At 44.4% G+C, this 25,496-nt stretch overlaps 1 protein-coding gene across 1 annotated transcript in view; it reads left to right on the top strand.

Annotated features, from left to right (window-relative positions):
* DROSHA (drosha ribonuclease III) overlaps positions 1–25,496 on the top strand; it is a 649,328-nt gene that overhangs the window by 154,340 nt on the left and 469,492 nt on the right. Inside the window, exon 9 of the mRNA XM_082259249.1 lies at positions 1,452–1,538. Coding sequence (XP_082115375.1) covers positions 1,452–1,538 — 87 coding nt within the window. The remainder of the gene's footprint in view (positions 1–1,451; positions 1,539–25,496) is intronic.

The following is a 25,496-nucleotide window of genomic DNA, read 5'->3' as shown; positions in this document are numbered from 1 at the left end:
CAATGGTCAAGAAGATTCTGAAGCTGTGTCCGTCAATGAACATCAGAGGAAATGATTTTACGGTGAGACGAAAATCAATTTTTTCACATTCACATGAAAACACAAAGTGCCAGAAAATGCCTTGCTCTAGTGAAAACATTTTAATCACTTTTGGGCAGAGGTATAAGGGCCATTTGAAGTATTTTCTTTTTTTCCCACCAGAACAAAAAATTAGATGATCAGATTTGACGACAGGAGATTTTTTTCTTCATCTATCCCCATTGGAAAGATTTCCCATAACTTCCTGTCTGCTGCCCCACTTTTATTGGGAAAGTAAATTAGGATAACTTTTTCCAGCTGTGACACAGCAATAAAAGGTGACTTGCATCCAAAAATAAATAAATATGTTTTTGTTGAAGTTTACTTTTTTTTTTTTTTTTTTTAATTACCATACATTGCACATCAGCAGAGAAAGTTAGGCTCTTGGATATTCTGATTGATTATACCATACCAATCTACCTTAACTATGAAAGTAAGAGAATAAACCCTGAGATTATGGTCACTTGTGTGCCCATATCTGAAACTTCTATATATCAATTTGATTTGACCTGAACTTTGAATGTAAACTGGTGACAATGACTAGCAATGTTTTAAAAGATTCTGATTTTTACAGTTTAATAGATGTTTCACATTCTTTCCCTGGATATAAATGTAATCAAGACCCAGGAGTTACAACGTTTCAATGGCTACAGCGTTTTATTTATTTGCTGATGCAGTATGAAAGGCATTTCTTCTAGACATGTACTTGTGATGTACCAAGCCATTGTGAGTTACGAGCCACACAAAGTATTTTTGCATGCATCAAGGGAGGTAAATTCTCCACTTTCAATTGAGGATTTAACAGGTTTCTTGAATGGGCATAAAAAAGATTGATGCCTTCCTCCCTGCAATCTTATTTTTTTTGTTGTTGATTTGTGTGATGCCTGCAAATTGGCAGCTAAAATGAACCTTCCCAATTATCTCTGGGTTTTGTTTCACTGCTAATTTATTCACCAATCCCTGCTAATGGTTTGTTGATATATAGAGAGCAGGTTAAAGCGAAATTAGAATTTGTGGACAACGTTTTATTTTTCTGCTGCTGCTCCTTAATTAACCTTTCTGCTGCCCTGAGACAGATGCTGGCAACGGACACACTCTGCATTAGAGAAAGTGTCTATCATTTACTGCATTCTTTTGATCCTTGGCCCAGCGTCTGGACATCCATATCACCTGGAAAGAAGCCCGAAACTTTTATGGATGCATTAGTTGTAAATAGTATGAACTACAAACGACTGATTAACATGTTTTACAACTTCCTGCCTGTTTTCTGAAAGCTTGCTGGCAACAAGTAACTTTGCAGACACCTTGAGAAATGATAATTAAAGATCACCAAACAGCCTCATCATAATCAACAGTGTTTTTCTTTATTTTAGACTGATCGACCTACGGTTATAGAGTACGACGATCATGAATACATCTTTGAGGGATTTTCCATGTTCTCCCATTTACCCCTCACAAGTGTAAGTATATTTTTTAAAGCATCAAATTACCTTGCCACTTAATAGGTGTTCAAGGTACAGACAGTAAAGAGATAACCATATTATATTTTCAATGAGCATATATTGTATTTTCTGCTAGAATGCTTGTATTTACTTAAAAATTATTATTTTATACAACATTCTCATTTTTTAAATATGTTGTTTATAAAGTTTTCTCATACAAGTTAAGCGGGTAATGGCAACATATATTCCAAGTAGTGGTCGTGATACAATGAGGGAAACATACTATATCAATATCATACATAAAGGAATAACCACAAACTTTTGCATAGAGGAAGCACCAGTTTAAGAAGTCTAGAGTACCTGGTACCTGCAAACCCTTCAAAAACACTGAAGCAAGAGGGGGTTAGGGGGTATCTGACATTAAATTTAAGGTCACAGCTTTAAGTATTACATGGGGAGCAAGTGACAGTGTGTGTTTGAAGGTTTAGAGAAAAGGGGGAAGGGTAGGGATGTGGAGGGTGGTCACACAGGTAGGACAGTAGTAAGACCTGTTATTGCTCCGAATCGTCTCCACACTGTGGAGCCTGTCTTTTATTTAAGAATGTAAAAGAATCCCAATGGAACCAGTGGACATACATATCCCATGTTTGTTTTGGGCTGATAGGATCAAGCCCTCCATTTGCCGGATTTTCTCTCTTTTGCGTGCCCATAGTAGAATGGATAGAGGGTGGAGCTTTTCCAATGGGCCAGGAATACATGATTTGAAAATTCTTTTTACATGCTTCCTCTTACATACTTTTTATGTGGAGTAATATATAGATATTATAAAGACGAAGAGAGATTAGGCTTTTGGGATTTAGGTTCCTTAAAAAAAAAAAGCAAAATTACACAGTGTGATGAACCTAGAGATGTAAAATATCCAGAAGTTTTGAAACCATGGGAAAAACATTTTTTTCCTCTATCGTTCATTGACAGACACAGCTCCATATGCTTCTTAACCACTTGGTTATGCTACCCCCTAAAGGAGTAGGACACTAGGCAGGAAAAATCTCTACCAGGCCTATGAGGCAGTCCCTGAGGGCATACACCCTCTCACTCTGCCTGTTGGGACTTCAGTCTTAGCATGTTTTTTTATGTACAAAGGAAACATTTTGTTTAAATTACAGTTTTTAGCTAGTTATGTTCCTGAGAGAACTCCAATTAACAGCCGGACTGGGTGTCTTGGAACTCCGTGCAATCAGACTGTGCCTGGACCATTGGAGGGGTCATCTTTAGGAATGTCCAGTGCATATTCAATCTGACAATGCCACGGCCGTGGCTCATGTCCCTCACCAAGGGGGACACAAGAAGTGTCCTGGCAGCTCTGGAGGTAGCCGGCATTCTAAGGTGGGCAGAACGGTTCATTCCAGCCCTCTCCGACGTACACATTCCCGGGGTGGAAAACTGGCAGGCGGATTACCTCAGTCGGCAGGCGTTGGACCAAGGGGACTTTCATCCGGAGGCTTTGGACCAAGTTGGACCTTTTATCCCGAGGTGTTTCATCAGTTGTGTCTTCCGTGGGGCATCCCTGAGGTGAATCTGTTGGCGTCTCGCCTTAACAGAAAGGTGCAGACGTTTATGGCTAGGTCGAGGGATCCTCTGGTGGATGCTACAGAGGCGCTGGTGGCCCTGTGGGGGTCAGTATCCTCTGATTTACACCTTCCCTCCTCTCAAGCTTCTGCCAAGACTTCTACGCAGGATTGAGGCAGAAGGGATTTCGGTCATCTTAGCGGCCGCCGATGTTCCCTGGAAGCTTCCTCTCAGGGATGGTCTGCTGTCCAAAGGACCAATCTTCCATCCTGCTTTACAGTCACTGGCTTTGACGGCTTGTCTGTTGATTGCCAGGTGCTGAAGGATAGAGGTTTTTCTGAGTCAGTGATTTTTACACTGTTAAAAGCTAGGAAATCTACTTCTAGGAAGATCTACCATCGTACGTGAAAGATGTACATTGCGTGGTGTGAGTCTCTTGGGGTTTATCCTCACTCCTAACTCGGATCTTGAACTTCATTTAACGGGGGGTTGTATAGAAATGGGCCTTGAGTACCATTAAGGGCCAGGTGTTGACTTTGGCAGTCTTCTTCCAATGACTTTTGGCAAAAACACTCCCTGGTGCGTACCTTTCTTCGGGATGTCTGACATTTGGTTCCTCCAGTGCAGTCTCCGTCCGTTGCCACCTTGGGGTCTCGATTTGGTGCTTACAGCCCTCCAAAAGTCTCCCTCTTTGAGAATCTTCGGGAAATTCCCCTGTTTACGCTGTCCCAGAAGGTGGCCTTTTTTGTGGCTATCACCTCTGGGCACAGGGTGCCGGAACTAGCGGTGTTATTTTGTTATTCACCTTACCTAGTTATTTACAGATTTAGGGTGTATCTGGCAACTACGGAGTCTTTCCGGAAGTCAGACTCACTGTTTGTGCTTATGGTTTGGTTTTGTAAAGGGTTGTCCGCTTCCTCTGGGACCATTTCCACATGGATCAGACCGACAATGATTCAGGACTGTTCCATCAACGGTCAGGTTCCTTCTTTCCCTGTTGAGGCGCACTCTACTAGAGCGCTTTGTGCCCTAGTGGATGTGTTGGCATCTGCAGATGCTTCTTTTGGCCGCAAGGTCTTGCAGGCTGCTGTTGAGAGGACCTGATCCTCTTTGAGGGTGTATTGTTTTTTTCAGGTGGGCTCCAGTTGTTTTGGTTGAGCTCCTGTTGCCTGGTTGGCTACTGTTTTAGCCTTGGGAATTTTTTTGCTGTTCCCTCCCCTTAAGTTTAACACTGCTTTGGGACGTCACAATGGTTAAGAATATCAGTCAATGAACAAAAGAGAAAATGGGATTTTTGACTTCACTTAAAATCCTTTTCGTTGATGTTCAAGGTAAAATGTTGTGTATACAGTATAAAAGTAATATGCTTGAAATAAAAGTACAGCTTATTCAGTAAATAAACTAAACTTGCTTTTTAACCACTTCCCGCCCGCCCTATTACAAATTGACGGCGGGAATGTGGTTGAGTTATCCTGACCGGACGTCATATGACGGCGGCAGGATAACACCGCTCTGGGCGCCCCCCGGGGGCGCGCAGAGCGGCGATCGGTGATGCGGAGTGTCAGTCTGACACCCTGCATCTCCGATCTCGGTAAAGAGCCTCTGACGGAGGCTCTTTACCATGTGATCAGCCGTGTCCAATCACGGCTGGTCACATAGTAAAACAGGAACAGCCGTTGATCGGCTTTCCTTAGTTCGTGCCTGACAGGCACGAGTAAAGGAGCGCTGATCGGCGGCTCCCCTGACAGGGGGGGGGGGTCGGCACTGGTAATCAGATCATTGATTACCAGTGCAGACCCTCGGGGGGGGGGGGGGGGGATGCCACTAGATCCACCAGGGATGCCCACTATGACCCCAGGGATGCCCACTATGACCCCAGGGATGCCCACTATGGCCACCAGGGATGGCGATCAGGGCTCAGGGAGCCCCCCATTGCCCTCCCCATCAGTGATGCCCACTAGTGTCCTCCCTATCAGTGCTGCCCACAAGTGCCCATCATTGCCATCCTTTAGTGTCGCCCACCAGTGCCCATTATTGCCCAATAGTGCCGCCTATCAGTGCCCATTAGTGCCCATCAGTGCCGCCCGTCAGTGCCGATCAGTGCCGCCCATCAGTGCCCATCAGTGCCCACCAGTGCTGCCTATCAGTGCCCATTAGTGCCCGTCAGTGCCACCTATCAGTGCCCGTCAGTGCCACCTATCAGTGCCCATCAATGCCGCCTATCAGTGCCCAGCAGTGTCGCCTATCAGTGCCCACCAATGCTGCATATCAGTGCTACCTATCAGTGCCACATATCAGTGCCTATCAGTGTCGCCTATCAGTGCCGCCTATCAGTGCCACCCCATCAGTGCCACCCCATCATTGCCTCCTCATCAGTGCCTGTCAGTGCAGTCTCATCAGTGCTCATCAGTGCAGGAAAAAACTTATTTATTTACAAAATTGTATAACATAAACAAAAAAACTTTTTTTTTTTTTTTCAAACTTTTCTGTCTTTTTTTATTTGTTTAGCAAAAAGTAAAAATCGCACAGGTGATCAAATACCACCAAAAGAAAGCTCTATTTGTGGGGGGAAAATGATATAAATTTGGTGTAAGTACAGTGTTGCATGACCGCGCAATTGTCATTCAAAATGCAACAGCGCTAAAAGGGGAAAATTGGCTTGGGCGGGAAGGGAGGGAAGTGCCCTGTATTAAAGTGGTTAAAATTGTATTTTTTTTATTACAAATAGAATAACAATTAAAAATAGACTGTATATGTTAAGAACATTTCAACTATACATGAAACCGGGTAACCACCCCCTTTCCATCATAATAATGTGAACACTTCCTGCCAATATGCTTTTTCAGCTATTAACAGTGCTGATCTAGAAGCATCAATTGCTCTTGCAAGAGCCAATGTTCTCCTGATTTTCAGGTGTCATTTTATCCATAAATGAAAGTATTGTGTATTTTTTGGGAGATCATGGTCTGTAACATTTTCTTACTTAAAGATGCTGTTGATGAAGAAACACTTTGTGATAATCCAGAAGCAGCTGTACACACTACGTCGCTCCAACTTAAGGGGCGACCTGTGAAGTCGCGTGCAGCGCGACTTCGGCGCGACTTGCACGGACTTCATATAATGAATGTCTATGCAAGTCGCCTCCAGGTCGCCCCGAAGTAGTACAGGACCCTTTTTCTAAGTCGGAGCGACTTGTGTCGCTCCTATTAGAACGGCTCCTGTACTACACAATGGGAGTGTGACGGACCGCGGCTTGTCAGGCTGACAAGTCGTGGTCCAAGTCAGATCAATGTGAATGTGTTTCTGGAATGAGAACTTTGGAGGAAAAAGCTACTTGCACTTTCATTCTGGTCCGTGTCATTTAATTCCATAAAGTGATTTTGATGTCTTTAGGGCCCCTCTGGCATGTACTATAAGGATGCGTTTTGACATCCTTGTAGTATTTGGAAAATAATATTCTTCTCACAATATTTACAAATTGCAGCTTTGCTCTCTGCAGAAATTGCACTGTGTAAATGCTTCCAAACTCTAGATCAGCCTTTTTCAACCAGGGTGTGGCTTGCGCTTTCAGTTAATTTGCTACTCTTCTTCTGATCATGGCTGGATGTATTTAGAGTTTTGGTGTATCTGACCTTACAAATCATAAAACATGGTTTCCAAGTTCATATTGCTTGTCTTGGCACAACCAGCGCTATATATAGAATCTGGGGAATAACCTGTGCTGCTGTACACTCAAATCCTCACAGATTAAATTTTTTATGACCTGATGGGATTTATGCTTCTCTGCCTTCTAATGCAATAATTCTATATATCAATAATTCTGTATAAAACCCAATTTTTTTTTTTTAAATTGATAGAAACCAAAAAGATTTTTTTAGCTGGCCATAGACGGTTCACACCCCAGCCGGTTCAGCAGGAACCGACTGAGATTCAAACTATGTATGGGCAGGCTGAAACAGCCTGTCAGATTTTATATGCGATTGTTGCAAGCGGCTATTATAGCCCCCCCCCCCCGGGAGAATATTTCGCCCCTTAGCGAGGGGGATTACCCTGTCAACACTGTCTGTGTTGATATGGGAATCAAGCATATTTCTTTTGTACAAGCACAAAAATTTTCTTCGTCTGTGTCTGGCCTTAGCTCCTCAAATAGCATACTTACCATGGCAGTTTTGAAAAGTTAAATTATGCGTTTTATTAATTTACATATGGCAAATGCAGCAGGAGACCTTAAAACACTTCAATAATAGTAAGTGTGAGATTTTAAGTTAAACAGGAACAAAGCCTGAAACTCTGGGTGGGAGTTCTCATAGTTTAAGTCCCCAACAAATCTAATAAACCAGCATATGACTAAATCCCCTATTCTCCACCCTTAACTGTAAAAATTGCAAGGCTGTGGATAAGAGGGGTACCACCAGTCGTCCTGTATGGGGCCCAGGCAGCTGGGTGAACCAGGTGTGGGCAGAGAGGGTGATTGGCACAGAGGGGAAAGCTGTCTTCTTCTCCTCTCTGCTGGTTTTCAGCTGCTGCAGAGAGAGAGCCATATGTGGGATCAGTTCCAGTAACCCACCACACCCATCACCCTCCCTGTGCTCCATATGTTTCCTCTTTTGCCCAGACCCCCCTGTGTATCCCCACCTGTGCAGTGCTGCCAGCTTCCCTCCTCTCCTTCCCACTGGCAGCTGCAAGCACATAATAGGATCCTTTAGGATGGAGGGTGGGGGAACGGCTCTGTCACTTTTACCAGCCACTTTCTTTCCTGAATGAACACAATGAGTGATCAGTATCAATCACTCACTGTGTTCATTCATAACTGAAACATTGTTTTCTTTTTTATTTTGGGGGCGGGGGGGCTTTTAGATTGGCTGTATCAGGCTCCTTTGTGGTTTCTAACCGCAACCCTAAGTATTTGTATCATGTGGATTAGCTTTTTACAGATGAATTACAAATATTAAAGATAAAAAGAAAGAAAGTAAGTTGTTTCGTAATCCCCTCAGGTGCCAGCATGCATTTCAGTTTGTTTGGAAATTACCCTAATAGTCTGAGGGTGGAGGGGGTGCTATATTGGAAATTGCCACAGAATCAATAGGATTATCATGTAATCCTTGTCTTTGCATCCACCTCTTCCTGTTGGTCAGACTTTGCTTTATGGCTTATTGCTTATAGGAGGGCTACATGGCAGCTATGCATGCTGTGATCACTACAGAATTTTTGGTTAGGGAGACTTTCAAAGCCAGCTAAAATGCATGCAGAGATGATGCTTTACCATCCATACACAACCCTTCGGGTGCACTTTAGGAATAGGTGACATATTTTCTGTTACTGCTGTATGTTGAAAACCATGACAAGAGGCTTCATTTAAAACTGCTGTGGATAAATTTTGTGTTAAAAGCTTGTTTGGTCTTTTTTACTGCTAATACATCATCTTTTGTATAAATGTGTTTAGAATTCATACCATTGACCTTCCTTGATAGGAGAGCTTAAACTGACTTAATTATGTACAGTATCTGACAAAAGTGTGTACACCCCTTCACATTTTTGTAAATATTTTATTATATCTTTTCATGTGACAACACTGAAGAAATTACACTTTGCTACAATGTAAAGCAGTGAGTGTACAGCTTGTATAACAGTGTAAATTTGCTGTCCCTTCAAAATAACTGAACACATTATTGTCTAAGCCGCTGGCAGCAAAAGTGAGTACACCTCTAAGTGAAAATGCCCAAATTGGGCCCAATTAACCCCCCCCCCCCCCCCCCCAATGTCATGCGACTTGTTAGTGTTACAAAGTTGAAGGTGTGAATGGGAATCAGGTGTGTTAAATTTGGTGTTATCACTCTCACTCTCTCATACTGGTCACTGAAAGTTCAACATGGCACCTCATGGCAAAGAACTCTGGGGATCTGAAAAAAAGAATTGTTGCACTACCAAAAGATGGCCTAGGCTATAAGAAGATTACCAAGTCCCTGAAACTGTTGTTGCCAAGACCATACAGCGATTTACCAGGACAGGTTCCACTCAGAACAGGCCTCGCCATGGTCAACCAAAGAAGTTGAATGCACATGCTCAGCATCCTATCCAGAGGTTGCCTTTGGGAAATAGACGAATGAGTGCTGCCAACATTACTGCAGAGGTTGAAGGCGTGGGGGGTCAGCCTGTCAGTGCTCAGGCCATACACCGCACATTGCATCAAATTGGTTTGCATGGCTGTCATCGCAGAAGGAAGCCTCTTCTAAAGATGATGCACAAAAAAGCCCGCAAACAGTTTGCTAAAGACAAGCAGACTAAGGGCATGGATTACTGAAACCATGTCCTGTGGTCAGAGGAGTCCAAGATAAACGTATTTGGTTCAGGTGGTGTCAAGTATGAGTGGCGGCAACCAGGTGAGGAGTACAAAGGCAAGTGTGTCATGCCTACAGTCAAATATGGTGGTGGGAGTGTCATGGTCTGAGGCTGCAAGTATTGCTACAGGAGTGGAAGAGAACTCCAGTGGCAACTTGTGAAGCTCAATTTGGACATTTTCACTTAGGGTTGTACTCACTTTTGTTGCCAGTGGTTTAGACATTAATGGCTGTGTTGAGTTATTTTGAGAGGACAGCAAATTTACACTGTTATACAAGCTGTACACTCACTACTTTACATTATAGCAAAGTGTCATTTCTTCAGTGTTGTCGCATGAAAATATATAATAAATTTTTTACAAAAATGTGAGGGGTGTACTTCCTTTTTGTGAGATACTGTATATGGATCAACACTGAGGAGTGGACACCAATTGTGGATTATCATCAATCGTAGAGGGGGGTGATTGTCCATTTTTGCCAATATGACAATATCTGGTATAATCCTATTAGGTGAGTGGACATTTCAAGGGGAGAGGTGTCACTTATGCATGTGGTGCTGTGGACAGTTGCTGGAGGAAGTTGAATCACTATGGACACTTACGCTTTTTAATTAATTAATTTATTTTTTCTCATTTTCAACTTTTTATTTTAACTTACAATGGACTCTATGCACTTGTTTTTTGTTATTCAATGTGTTTTTTTTATTTATAGCACCATTATCTACTATATCTATATATCTGCACTCTGGTAGATACGTTGTCAATGAGTTTAAGGTGTTGATTTGACCTCTAAATTCTCCAGATCTCAATCCAATTGAGCATCTTTGGGAAGTGCTGGAAAAACAAGTCTGATCCACAAAGGCCCCCTCTCACATTTTACAGGACTTAAAGGATCTGCTACTGGCGGCTTGGTGCCAGATATAACAGCATACCTGTAGGGGTCTAGTGAAGTCCATTTCCCGACGGGTCAGTTTTAGTGGTAAAAGGGGGACCTACTCAATAATAGGTGGGTGGTCATAATGGTATGGCCTTTCAATGTAAAGTCCCTCTTATTTTCATGTTGCTTTTTTTTTTTTTTTGTGAAAAATAGTGTACAGTAAACCCCCCTCCATTGCAGTGGTTACATTCCGGACCCATCCGCAAAAAGTGAAAATCCGCTAAATAGAAATACCCTATTTAAATACACTGTAGACATGTTTTTAAGCTTTCACTGTACATTTAAAAGCATTTTAAACACACTTTTAAAATAATAGAAACAAATTTAAACACATAAAAGATACTGAGAGACAGAGCAAGAGCTATGGAAAACACAAAAATATTTAATTATCAATGATTTAATTAGTAAAATAACATTACAGAAAAAAAGCAATATACCGGGACAGCAAAAACTGAACCGCGATATAACGGGGGTTTACTGTAATTTATATTTACATGCAGACTAACTTTATCTACAAAAGTAATACAGATTGCGACAATTTAACACTGCCAGGGGTACCTTAAAAGTCACCTTTAACCACTTTACCACCGGAGGATTTTGCTGTCTTCCGTCCAGGCCACTTTTTGCGATTCGGCGCTGTGCGACTTCAACTGACAATTGCGCGGTCGTGCGACGCCGTACCCAAACAAAATTTACGTCCTTTTTTTCCCACAAACAGAGCTTTCTTTTGGTGGTATTTGATCACCTGTGCGATTTTTACTTTTTGCGCTATAAACAAAAAAAGAGCGTTTATTTTGAAAAAATAACAATATTTTTAACATTTTTTTATATGAAATTCCCCCCAAAAAAGATGTAAAAACCAATTTTTTTAAAAATTTTTGGCCAATTTGTTTTATGCTACATATGTTTGGTAAAAAAAATCGCAATAAGCGTATTTTGATTGGTTTGCGCAAAAGTTATTGCGTTTACTAACAAAGGGAAAGATTTCTGTCATTTTTGGTGTTTTTTTTTTAACGCGTAATGGCGGCGATCTGCGATTTTTTTTGCGGGACTGCGACATTGCGGCGGACAGATCGGACCCTTGACTGACATTTTTGACACTTTTGGGGGTACCAGTGACATTACTGCAGTAATCAGTGCTATATATATGCACTGTTACTGTAAAAATGACACTGGCAGGGAAGGGGTTAATTTTATTGGAGAGGGAGGGGTTAATGTATGCCTGGTGCTTACTGACGTGTTGGGGGGGAGTTGACTGTGTGACAGAAGGACAGATCGGATGTCCAGCTATGCTGAACAGTCCGATCTGTCACTCCCTGTCACTATGGAGATCCGCCCGCTGTGTTTACACACAGCGGGCGGATCTCCAGACTCGATCCCCGACGATCGGGTAAGAGCAGCGGCGATCGCCGCTGCTCCTCCCCTGGCCCAACTCCCGCTGTGAATGAAAACAGCGGGAGCGAGCCTCCGGCGGCGCGCAAGCGCCGCCCAGAAGGGGGAGTGTCCAGTCACGTTAATACTACGTGGCTGGACGATAACGAACCACTCTGCCGCAGTAGTATTACTGTGAGCGGTTGTAGAGTGGTTAATTCTCATGAATTTAATGCTGCATTGCAATAGTTTGTTCCTATAACTTAGGTTGGTTAGGTTTGTCTGCATGTAAATGTTGAAAAAAAAATAAGTGGAAGTGAAATGAACTTAAAAAGAATAAAATAAATACTAGCATGAGCAACAAGTGAAAAAGCACTGTTTAAAATGTTTGTCTTAAATGTATTATACCAAATTGTTAGAAACCATGCACAAACATAAAAACATTTTAATTAGGATAATACACGATCACCATTTGTCCCCGTTGTGAGGGGTCTGTTCCCGGGAATCATGCACTGTATAAAAACCATTGCATTTTCTTGATACCAACTTCTGTTACTAATCCCAATTTGTCTGTTTGTGCTGAGTGGGCGGCTCAAAAAGAGCTGTGGCCCTTCTGGGTTGTTACTCGCCAAAAATGACCCTACCCCACCGGCTGCCAGCTTCCCACCGGGTTATCAAGTAATTTCCTGATTAGAGGTTTACAAAACTACCAATACCAGTAAGTAAACTCCAAGTGTATAATCTTTTTTAACAACTTATAAAAAATAGGTAACCGTCTATTTGTACATTATGGTACTCTTTTAAATGTATTTTTTAGTCACATGTTAGACTACATGTGTTCTCATTCTTACAAAATTTGTATTTATAGAATTATCTAGCTATCTCACTTGGTAGTTGTTAAACATACCCATTAGGGCTGAACGATAGTCGATGTGAACATCGATATTGTGCTGCAAGCGTAGGCGGTAGTCACATCACCGGAACATGTGATGTGGAAGGCAAAGATGTCGGGACTCACAGTGGTAGTAGAAGGACACAGCCTGACATCCGTCCCACATGTTCAGTCTGCCCTGCAGCTAGATCTTCTGACTGAGCGGTGAGCAGCGCGCCATGAGCAGCGGTACAGGATACCAATCACGTGTGCCTGCACACCTGATTGGTTCGATGTGCCGCTACTTACGACTTGATTGGTTCTCTGTGCTCACGGTGCTCACCGCTCGGTCAGGAGAACTAGCTGCAGGGCAGACTGAACATGTGGGACGGATGTCAGGCTGTGTTCTTCTACCTTAGGTAAGTCTCTCTGCATTGAAGGGGACACGGCACGCTGGTCACTACATTGATGGGGGACACGCTGGTCACTGCATTGATGGGGGGCATGCTGGTCACTGCATTGATGGGGGGCATGCTGGTCACTGCATTGATGGGGGACATGCTGGTCACTGCATTGATGGGGGGCATGCTGGTCACTGCATTGATGGGGGGCACGCTGGTCACTGCATTGATGGAGGGCACACTGGTCACTGCATTGATGGGGGGCCACGCTGGTCACTGCATTGATGGGGGGCCACACTGGTCACTACATTGATGGGGGGCCCGCTGGTCACTACATTGATGGGGGGCACGCTGGTCACTGCATTGATGGGGGGCACGCTGGTCACTGCATTGATGGGGGGCACACTGGTCACTGCATTGATGGGGGGCACGCTGGTCACTACATTGATGGGAGGCACGCTGGTCACTGCATTGATGGGGGGCATGCTGTAGTAACTCTGAATTGAATGGGGCATGCTGTAGTAACTCTGCATTGAATGGGGGCATGCTGTAGTAACTCTGCATTGAATTGGGGCACGCTGTAGTAACTCTGCATTGAATGGGGGCATGCTGTAGTAACTCTGCATTGAATGGGGGCACGCTATATTAACTAACTCTGCATTGAATGAGGGCCTGCTGTAGTAACTCTGCATTGAATGGTGGCCTGCTGTAGTAACTCTGCATTGAATGGGGGCACGATGTAGTAACTCTACATTGAATGGGGGGCACGCTGTAGTAACTCTACATTGAATGGGGGCATGCTGTAGTAACTCTGCATTGAATGGGGGCATGCTGTAGTAACTCTGCATTGAATGGGGGCACGCTGTAGTAACTCTGCATTGAATGGGGGCACGCTGTAGTAACTCTGCATTGAATGGGGGCACGCTGTAGAAACTCTGCACTACTAAAAATGCGTGACAAAGAGGATCCGCCGAAAAAAATATCGCAATATATATCGTTGGGAAAAAAACTATCACAATGTGATTTTTTTTTTCAATATCGTGCAGCCCGAATACCCATTAGGTGTGGTTGAATGCACAAACACAGTCTGACTAAACATAGTTACCTGTGCCTTCCAGAATGGTCTTAACAACGTCTGATTGCTGATTTTGTGGGTGGCATTGTAGGTCCTTTATAGACATGTGAGATCAGATATCTGCCATTGCATGCATATAGGTATGCTTATGAAAATTCATGTAGACACTGTAGAACTAAATTCTCTGAATTTTGAGGATATGAACGGTACTGCAGTGTTTCCTCTGTGTTTGTTCAACAGATTTTGCATCCCACTGGCTAAAATGTAGCATCACATTTTGTAAATTCTTGAAAACACATACAGTGTTTCTGTTACAGAATTCTAGGTAAAATATTTTATACTGAAGGTTTTGCTTTAAACAGATAACAAGGCTCCCTTTGGTCCTAAAGCTGGTTTGGTTACATTTTTGTTATGAAGCACCAGGGACATAACATACCTGTAATGAAGTGTGTCCCATTTGCCATTGACTGCTGCCTAATGTGGAAATCTTCTTCCCACTGCCGCCTGGTCCTCCTCACAAGGCTGCTGAGGTTTACATCAGTGTGAAATAGCTGCACTAGTTTACCACCCCTTCCGTCTGCCTCCTCCATACATAGAACTTGTAGCAATCTTTTCCAGATGCAAAGAGTTTTGTAGGAGGAGGTAGATCCTGTCATTCATCTGCCCATTATCCATTCATAGACTGCTTTGCGTTCTGGAAAAGAATAGTCTGAGTTCTATGAATAGTTTAAATGGGTGGAAGGGGATGGTGAGCAACACAACTCGATACACTTGCAACAACTGATGTTCAGCCCCCACAATGCTAGTATAGTGCTACGGGAAGGATGTGGTGGAAGAGGACAGAAGATTTCTACACTATTCAGCAGCCAGCTGGACTTGGTACACACTTACAGGTAAGTAATGCTCCTGATGGTGCATAAAAAAATTGAAATTTACCATAACTAAACTTAAGCTTTATATTGGTTACTGCTTTATTTGTGTAATTTGAAGTTAGTTTTAAACTGTTAATGTTTATATAATGGCAGCTTCTATAACCATGTTCATATAATAAAATGCACGTTATATAGAACCAGTTCTGTTCATTTTCATTCCAAGACCATCCATAGGGAACATATGGCTATGTTCACAGTAATTATCTTTTATTTGTCTGTGCATTTTAATGAATTAGCAGAGGGCCAATAAATTTACAGAGCACGTGATAATAAACATAGACATGTAGTTTGATCTCCTGTTTGCAACTTAGTATAATGCATATAAATGAGTTTGCTTATATAGAGGATTGCATTAAATTCATAGAGGCATACTGATTATCTCTAGACATGCTTTTTAGTCTGTGAATTCAAAATTTCTGATAAATATAAACGATTAAACCATTTATCTTAGTATGCATTGACGTTATGACTGCCACTGCATGTTGACATGGGGTTTCAGAGTGGGTTATTATATGTCATAAGTTACTTGCTAATCCCAAAAATACCTGATCAGTTTTAGAAAGGGTACAAACCAAGATTGGTAAACATTTTGGTCCAAGACAAACTGGCTCCAATGGAGTGGACAATTGTCTTATCTTAATCGTACATTACAGAACACATAACACACATTCATATACCATGGGTTATTGGTGCGTACCTTCACATTACTGGATACTGGCAAGCTTTTGATAACTTGCCCTCCTGAGGTGCCTCCCCTATAACTGTACCCCACTCTGTAAATCCTGTTTTTTGCTATTCTTTAATGGTAATGGATTTTCTCCTTCGCACAGAAAATCACTAGCTTAAAGTTTTTCTTTATTAATTTGCTCTAATACTTCACTCAACACCTCACTGTCTTCTGATGCTTACACAGAAGCAGTTTATATGAACCAGGCAAACCTCTGTACAATCTTGGGAGCTAAGCCCGGAACCCACACTGTGGGGGACAGCCTGTGATGTTTCAATCACTGGATCTTTTATGGACACTCACCTTGGCACTTGGTGCAACTTGTTGTCAGCCACAGAGTGCTATACAGGTCCAGGGACATGGTCCATCACAAAATAAAACAGCTCTTGAGGACCCCTTTGGGGGGGGGGATGCCCACCATGATGGCCGAAGCCTGGACTTTATATACAGTCCAGCATTGTGGACAGGTAAAACAGCGGCATGTTTGAAATGTACTGCAAACTTTTCAAACTTGGCACTTAGAGCCCAATCTCAGGTGGATGACCGGGTGCTACATCACACCACTGGTGGCACACTTTAACACCATCTTGCCTACAGCCTTTTTGATGTATTTAACGTGTTACTGAACCCACAACGGTAAAATCATTTTGTATATGCAGTGAAGCATGCTTGTTATACTTACTGTGGAACCGAAGAAGATTAATTTTTCACATTGTGTAAAAAGTCTTTTTGATCCTGTTTTCTCCAATCCTTCCCTTCTTCTACTGGCACCAGACCATCTCCTGATAGAACAGAGCCTAGGGGGCAAGCTGCACATGCTCATTTTATATATATTTTTTGTTTTCTTGGGAGAGTGCATGTGATCAGCACAGAGCCAATCAGCAGGCCTACAGCCTCATAGGACAGCCAGAGTGGAATGAAAACTCCCCCTACAAGCTTTAAGCAGACACTGGTAGAAATCACATGACTGCTATATACAACTGATGAGAAAAGGTATTTAGCAGTTTATATTTTCTAAAACTATTGCATTTCCATGTTCTGTGTACTGTGGGGGACCAGATATAGTAAATGCAGGATCCTGGGTTTAGTAACACTTTTTAAGCACTTCCTCCTGCCCTTTCGCCACAAGGATTTGTTAGAAGACAGTCATATATATATATATATATATATATATATATATATATATATATATATATATATATTATAGTTTGTAGATGCTAAAACTTTTGCTCAAACTAATTATTATGTGCTTTTTGGGATTTTTCTTACTAAAAATATGTAGCAGAATAAATATTGGCTTAAATTTATGAAGAAATTTGATTTTTCAAAATTTTTTCTGGGATGTTTTATAGCAGGAAATAAAAAAAAAAAAATATATATATATATATATATATATATATATATATATATATATATATATTTATATATATATATATATATATATTTCTCTTACGTCCTCCGACAGTCGCCGCCTCTTCATATTCGTCACTAATGGGGTTATTGACCTTTGCTCCGTAGGAGTAGCTAGGCAACAGAATATATTAATATCAAAGCTTTTAGCATATCCCACCCCCAGGGGGTGGTCCCCTCAGTCAATACCTCCCTGCTTCCTGCATACCAACTCGGTTTCATATGCCTAGCTCAGGAGTACGCAGGCTGTTCCTGTGCTGGGGCTCTTAGTCTCAGCCACTTTTCTCTTTTTTGATTTTATTTGAAGTTTTTTTCTCTTTCCTTTACTTAGCTGTTTATTTTCAGCGTTAGTTCTTCTGATGAAGATGATCGTGCGGTGCTGGGTCTCAGTCTGGCCACCCTGGATCCCAGGGCTCAGGGCCAGGGGCTTCCCAGCCTGCCATCGAGTGTTCAGCTTAGGTTTTACCCTGGCATATTGAGCGACCCATCCCTGTTTGCTGCAGGGATGCTATCGGTGAGGTGGCTACCTCACTGGACGCCATTGCGGTTTCGCACTGCAACTCCACTGCGTCATGCTTGCGACACTCCCTGTCCTCAGTACTGCGGTTTGGTCACTGGAGCAGGCTCCCCACGCCATCCGGACTGGTAAGTGTATCTCTATGTGGGGACCTGTCTTTTGGGTGTCAGTCTGGGACTGTTTGACCCTGCATGTCTGTGTGGCTGCTGTGCTCCCTGTCAGCTCCTGTGTGCACTTGCTGCCTGTGTGTGGGCTGTGAGGGGGGGGCTCTCCCGCTCTGCTGGGTGTCATATGAAGCAGTGAGATTTTAGACATGCTGTGCGGCGATTGCTGTGCGGCGATTTTTCTGGGGCAAAAATTATGGTGGCAGGTCCTGTGAGGTACTGTACACGTTTTTGGCGCCAAACGCCGCCATTTTGAGCAGCGATCGATCCCACATGTCAGCGCCATGTTCTCTTTGCCCAGGGTTTTGTCCTCAGCCGAGCGGCCATGTTTGTGTAGCCTTGCAGAGGCTTCATAGGGGCGGTCAGTCTTGCATCTCTTCCTTTTCCTCTGGGACAGCGATCGGTGCAGCAGACTGTGTGAGCTCTCCAGGTTTTATATCTCCTTTTTTCCTGTATTCCTTGCCCAGTTTCTTATCCCTGTGGGGGTCAGTGTGTTCAGTGGGTGCGGTGGGCATAGCTCGCCGCGATCTTAAAGGGGCAGTACCCTTTATTAATTTTTTTGCTGGGGCATGGATTCTCAGGATTGCAAGTTTCCTCCCACCCTGGTGGGGGGCCAAGGGGCTGCTGCTTCCCCCGAGGGGGCTGATCTGGCCGCTATTGTGGCTAACTTAGCTGCTCAGGTGCAGATGCTGGTGGCTGATCGATCCACAAAACGGCCCAGGTGTCTATTTCCTCTGATTCAGAGGGCGATGGGGCTGCTATGGCTGGAGTGCCCTTCTCAGGGTCTCACTCATCCCTAGACCTTGTGGGGTCTGACGGGGAGGCTGAGGTGGAAGGGGTTGATAATTCTCCCCCTGGCTCGTCCGAAGAGCTTGCACTCATGGATGAGTTAGTTGCTTCTATCAAGCAAACGCTGCATTTGCAGGATGAACCATGTCCTCCTGCTTTGATGTCCTCTTATGGGACGCAGAGGAAACGCAAAATGTTCTACGGAATTTCAGCGCGCGGTTGATGAGCAATGGCGCAATTTAAAAAAGCCTTTTGCTGTGCCGAGTAGGTTCAAACTGCGTTATCCCTTTACACCAGCTACTGATGAGCGTTGGTGTGTGCCGCCTCAGGTGGATCACTGCGATCCCTGCTGAGGATACCCTGGTGTTCCGGGACCCGACAGACAGGAGATTGGAATCTCTGGCCCGTCATGCCTATACGGTTGCTGGCTCTATGCTGAAGCCTATTTTTGCTTCCATTATGGCAGCCCAGGCTATTGCGGATTGGACGCAGGTGCTCAAGCGCACTCTGGTGGCTGACTCTGCCCCGCTGACAACTTTGGCTATGGTGGATCAGATTCATCAGGGTGTCATGTATTTGTGTGATGCGGACTTGGATTTAGTCCCTTTTTCGGCGCACCTTTCTAGCATGGCGGTCTTGAACAGTCGCCTGATATTGTTGAATGTTGGTCGGTTGACCAATCTTCTTGCAAGACTCTGGCAAACTTGCCCTACGCGGGATCTCGCCTTTTTGGCGAATCTTTGGATACTCTGATAAAGGGTATTTCTGGGGGTAAGAGCACTCTCTTGCCCCAATCTCACAAGAATAAGTTTGTTCGCGGTAAGAAGAATGCTTCGTTTAGGCCCTCTCAGGGGTCCTTTCGTGCCTTTCGGTCGCACTATAAGGGCAAGCCCTTCAAAGGCCAAGGCTCCCAGAAGAAGCCATGGGCGGGTAAGCAGAAGTCCGGCCAGTCCGGATCCGCTGCCCATAACAATGCGGCCTGAAGGGGCGCCCTCACCCGTTTCTGGGGTGGGGGGACGTTTGCTCGGTTTTCTTCAACCCTGGCTGGACCGCATTCGGGACAGGTGGGTTCAGGAAATCGTTCGATCTGGTTACAAGATCGAGTTTCTCGGCCGGCGGGCAGATTTTTCCCCTCAAACCTTCAGCTGACTCCGGAGCTCTTGCAGGATCTGCACCTGGTGGTGCGGGACCTGCGGGCCCAGGGAGTGGTGGTTCCGGTGCCTCATCGGGACAGATTTCGGGGGTTCTATTCCAATCTGTTCACTGTGCCCAGAAAGGAGGGCAAGGTACGTCCGATTCTGGACTTGAAAGCTCTGAACCGCTTTGTGCGGGTTCGCAAGTTTTGCATGGAATCCCTGCGATCGGTGGTGGCTGCCCTGGTTCCGGGGGAATTCATGGCCTCCATCGACTTGAAGGATGCGTACCTACACATCCCCATTTTCGAAGGTCACCAGAGGTACCTTCAATTTGCCATTGTGGAGGATCATTATCAATTTGTGGCGTTACCCTTCGGTCTCGCTTCGGCTCCGCGGGTTTTCACCAAGGTGCTTGTGCCGGTTCTGGCTTTACTGAGGGCCCAGGGCATTTCTATCCTGGGGTATCTGGACGATATCCTGATTCGGTCCGCGACCAGTCAGGGTCTGGTGAACGACCTGTCCATCACGATGCAGACTCTGCAGGAATTCGGCTGGACGATAAATTTTCCAAAGTCGACGTTGTGTCCGTCGGTTCGTCTTCCCTACCTGGGGATGATTCTGGACTCTGTTCAGGCGAAGGTCTTCCTGCCAAAAGACAAGCTTCGGACACTTCAGTGCGAAGTCAGGTCCCTCAGGGACAATCAGTGCTCGTCCCTCCGGACGTGTATGAGGTGTCTGGGATTGATGGTTTCGGCCTTCGAGTCGATTCCCTTCGCCCAGTTTCACACACGGGAGCTTCAGGCGGAGGTCCTGGCCAAGTGGGACGGGCGTCCACAATCTCTGGATCTGCGGCTGTCGTTAAGCCATCTCACCCGAAGGGGTCTTTTGTGGTGGCTCCAGTCCCCGGCGGTGTCGGGGGGAAAGTCCTTTCGTCCTTTGTCGTGGACGGTGATCACCACGGATGCCAGCCTGTCGGGCTGGGGAGGTGTTCTGGGCGTTTTGTCCGCCCAGGGAACTTGGTCGGAGGAGGAATCCTCCCTTCCGATCACCATTCTTGAATTGCGAGCGATAAATCTCTGTCTTCTGCGTTGGACGGACAGGCTTCAGGGCCGTCCAGTTCGGGTGCAGACGGACAATGCCACAGCGGTGGCTTACATCAACCACCAAGGGGGCGCCAGGAGTGCCCAGGCGGCTCGGGAAGTAGCCGACATTCTGTCTTGGGCCGAGATGCACGTCCCGGCGATCTCTGCAATTCACATTCCGGGGGTGGAAAACTGTCAGGCGGATTATCTGAGCCGCCAGACCCTGGACCAGGGGGAATGGTCCCTTCACCCGGATGTCTTCCAGATGTTGTGCGCAAAGTGGGGGTCCCCAGATGTGGACCTGTTCGCGTCTCGTCTAAACCACAAGGTGGAAAGGTTCGTGGCAAGGACGCGCGATCCTCGGGCAGACGCCTCGGACGCGTTGGTGACGCCCTGGCATCAGTATCGCCTGATGTATGCCTTTCCACCGATTCAGCTGCTGTCCAGGTTCCTTTGCAGGTTGGCCTTGGAACCGAAAACGGTGATTCTGGTGGCACCAGACTGGCCTCGCCGGTCTTGGTACGCAGACCTCGTGAATCTGGCGGTCGACGCTCCGTGGCGTCTGCCTCTTCGAGCAGACCTTCTGTCTCAAGGACCGATATTCCATCCTGCTTTACAGTCGCTGGCTTTAACGGCCTGGCTGTTGAAAGCCAGGTCCTGAAGGATAGGGGTCTCTCCCCTGAGGTCATTCCCACTTCGATTAAGGCCAGGAAGGCCTCTTCAGGGAAGATTTACTACCGTACTTGGAAGGCGTATTTTGCCTGGTGTGAGTCCAGGGGGTATCCCCCTCGGTATCGAGAGTGTTGGCTTTCCTTCAAACGGGCGTGGACCAGCGTTTGGCGTTGGCCACGATTAAGGGTCAGATTTCTGTGCTGGCCGCTCTCTTTCAACGCCCTGTGGCGTCTAACTCTTTGGTTAGCACCTTTGTTCAAGGGGTGCGACATTTGGTCCCTCCTAGGAGGGAGCCTTTGCCTCCATGGGATTTGAACCTCGTTCTGTCCGTGTTGCAACATGCTCCTTTTGAAAATATCAGGGAGATCTCGTTGTCTTTGTTGTCCAAGAAGGTTGCCTTCTTGGTAGCGATCACTTCGGCTCGCAGGGTGTCGGAGCTGGCGGCCTTGTCCTGCAAGTCTCCGTATTTGGTGATTCACTTGGATAAGGTGGTCTTGCGACCTAACCCATCTTTTCTTCCGAAGAGAATCTCTGAATTTCACCTCAATGAGGACATTGTCTTGCCTTCGCTTTGCTTGAAGCCTAAGCATCCGAAGGAGGGGGCTTTACATTCCTTGGATGTTGTTAGGGCGATCAGGGTTTACCTGTCATCGACTTAATCCTTTCGCAAGTCGGATTCTCTCTTTGTCCTTCCTGAGGGACCTCGGAAGGGCATGGCGGCGTCGGCTTCTACCATCGCCAAATGGATCAGACAGACCATTGAGCAGGCCTATGCTTTGAGGGGGAAGGTTCCTCCCGTGCCTGTGAAGGCGCACTCTACCAGATCTCTGAGTATGTCTTGGGCCTGTCATCATCGGGCTTCTGTGGCCCAGGTGTGTAAGGCGGCGACTTGGTCGTCCGTTCCCACCTTCTCAAAATTTTACAAAGTGGATGTTCAGGCATCGGCAGATGCTTCCTTTGGCCGTAAAGTTCTTAGTGCGGCGGTGCCTTAGGGTGCCTTGTTTGGGCCCTTGGCTGTTGGGGTGTTTTTACCCCTGGGTTACTTGTTTTTTCCTGGGTTGTTGCTCATGTTGAGCACGTTTTCCTGTTGCCCAGTTGGTTCTCTTACTTTGGTAAGGTTCCTTTCTCTGATGTGGGTATTGCGTTGCTTTAGGCGCGGCTGCTTTTTTCCCACCCCTCATGTCTACACTGCTTTGGGACGTCCCCATTAGTGACGAATATGAAGAGGCGGCGACTGTCGGAGGAGTCAGAGAAAGGAATTTTACAGGTAAGATTTTACAAAAATTACGTTTTTTTACGTTGTTTCGTTTATTCTTTTCAAAATTGTCTGTCTTTTTTTGTTTATTGTGCAGAAAATAAAAAAAAAACCCAGTGGTGAATAACACCAAAAGAAAACTCTATTTGTGGGAACAAAAATTACATACATTTAATTTATGCACAGCGTTGCATGACCAAGCAATTGTCAGTTAAAATAATGCAGCGTCATATAGCAAAAAATGGCCTGGTCATGAAAAAGAGGCCAAGTGGTTAGAAATCACATTCCCAGTGATGCAGTTACAGTAAACACACCAGCTAGCTGGATGAGGAGGATGTAGCCCACAAAGACTCACTTTAGTTTGCTAAACATGCATACCACCACCAGAACTAACATAAGCTCTCATTTCCCATTCAAGCAATCAAAAATTGATGGTTTTCCCAATTAGGTCACGAGTACATGTGGGATAATGGGGTAGTAGAGAAAATGTGGTGACATATTAGCAATATACTATATATCAGCCATAATGTTTTATGTACAAGCACTGTTCTTTAATATTCTTTCATGTATAATAAAACTTCAACTTAGTCTTTTAAATATGGTTTTGTTATTATACTTATTGAAATGACCCTTCTTGCGTATTTCAATAATCTGTAGATTTTAGAGGATGTTGCCATGACACAACATACAGTGCCTTGTGAAAGTATTTGGCCCCCTTGAACTTTTCAACCTTTTGCCACATTTCAGGCTTCAAACATAAAGATATAAAACTGTAATTTTTTGTGAAGAATCAACAACAAGTGGGACACAATCATGAAGTGGAACAAAATTTATTGGATATTTCAAACTTTTTTAACAAATAAAAAACTGAAAAATTGGGAGTGCAAAATGATTCAGCCCCCTTAAGTTAATACTTTGTAGCGCCACCTTTTGCTGCAATTACAGCTGTAAGTCGCTTGGGGTATGTCTCTATCAGTTTTGCACATTGAGAGACTGAAATTTTTGCCCATTCCTCCTTGCAAAACAGCTCGAGCTCAGTGAGGTTGGATGGAGAGCGTTTGTGAACAACAATTTTCAGTTCTTTCCACAGATTCTCGATTTGATTCAGGTCTGGACTTTGACTTGGCCATTCTAACACCTGGATATGTTTATTTGTGAACCATTCCATTGTAGATTTTGCTTTATGTTTTGGATCATTGTCTTGTTGGAAGACAAATCTCTGTCCCAGTCTCAGGTTTTTTGCAGACTCCATCAGGTTTTCTTCCAGAATGGTCCTGTATTTGGCTCCATCCATCTTCCCATCAATTTTAACCATCTTCCCTGTCCCTGCTGAAGAAAAGCAGGCCCAAACCATGATGCTGCCACCACCACGTTTGACAGTGGGAATGGTGTGTTCAAGGTGATGAGCTGTGTTGCTTTTACGCCAAACATAACGTTTTGCATTGTTACCAAAAAGTTTGATTTTGGTTTCATCTGACCAGAGCACCTTCTTCCACGTTTGGTGTGTCTCCCAGGTGGCTTGTGGCAAACTTTAAACAACACTTTTTATGGATATCTTTAAGAAATGGCTTTCTTCTTGCCACTCTTCCATAAAGGTCAGATTTGTGCAGTTTACGACTGATTGTTGTCCTATGGACAGAGTCTCCCACCTCAGCTGTAGATCTCTGCAGTTCATCCAGAGTGAATATGGGCCTCTTGGCTGCATCTCTGATCAGTCTTCCCCTTGTATGAGCTGAAAGTTTAGAGGGACGGCCAGGTCTTCGTAGATTTCCAGTGGTCTGATACTCCTTCCATTTCAATATTATCGCTTACACAGTGCTCCTTGGGATGTTTAAATCTTGGGAAATCTTTTTGTATCCAAATCCGGATTTAAACTTCTCCACAACAGTATCTCGGACCTGGTATGTTCCTTGCTATTCATGATGCTCTCTGAGCTTTAAACAGACCTCTGAGACTATCACAGTGCAGGTGCATTTATACGGAGTCTTGATTACACAAGATTCAATTTATCATCATTAGTCATTTAGGTCAACATTGGATCATTCAGAGATCCTCACTGAACTTCTGGAGAGAGTTTGCTGCACTGAAAGTAAAAGGGGCTGAATAATTTTGAATGCCCAATTTTTCAGCTTTTTTTATTTGTTAACAAAGTTTGAAATATCCAATAAATTTTGTTCCTCTTCCTGATTGTGTCCCACTTGTTGGTTCTTAACATAAAATTACAGTTTTATATCTTTATGTTTGAAGCCTGAAATGTGGCAAAAGGTCGAAAAGTTCAAGGGGGCCAAATACTTTCGCAAGGCACTGTATCACCTCTGATATAGTCTAAGGAATCATGTCTGTCAGATGTGTTTCTGAATGGAAGGCCCTTTCCCGTGAAGAGTCTTTTTTCATAATTCACAACAACAGTGTTATCTTACACTCAAGACCATAATTTTTTCCAAAGGTGGTTTCAGCGTTCCACCTCAATGAAGACATTGTACTGACATTCTTGTGCCAATATCCTCAGTATCCAAAGGATATTTCTCCTCATTGCCTGAACCTAGTCATAGCCTTTGGAGAATACTTCAAAGTTGCTGCTTCCATCAGACAAACTTTGCTTTCTCCTCAATTCCTCAGAAGGGGCACCCTACTTAAAAATCCACCATTAAACCACCCTATTAGATTGCAAGATCCTATGAATAGGTTGCTCTTAACCCTCTTGTATTTTACTTACAGTACCTGTTAATTC

This window comes from Pelophylax lessonae (genome assembly GCF_965119305.1).
Source record: "Pelophylax lessonae genome assembly, chromosome: 5".
NCBI classification, from domain to species: domain Eukaryota; kingdom Metazoa; phylum Chordata; class Amphibia; order Anura; family Ranidae; genus Pelophylax; species Pelophylax lessonae.
This window is presented reverse-complemented; position numbering and strand designations above follow the sequence as displayed.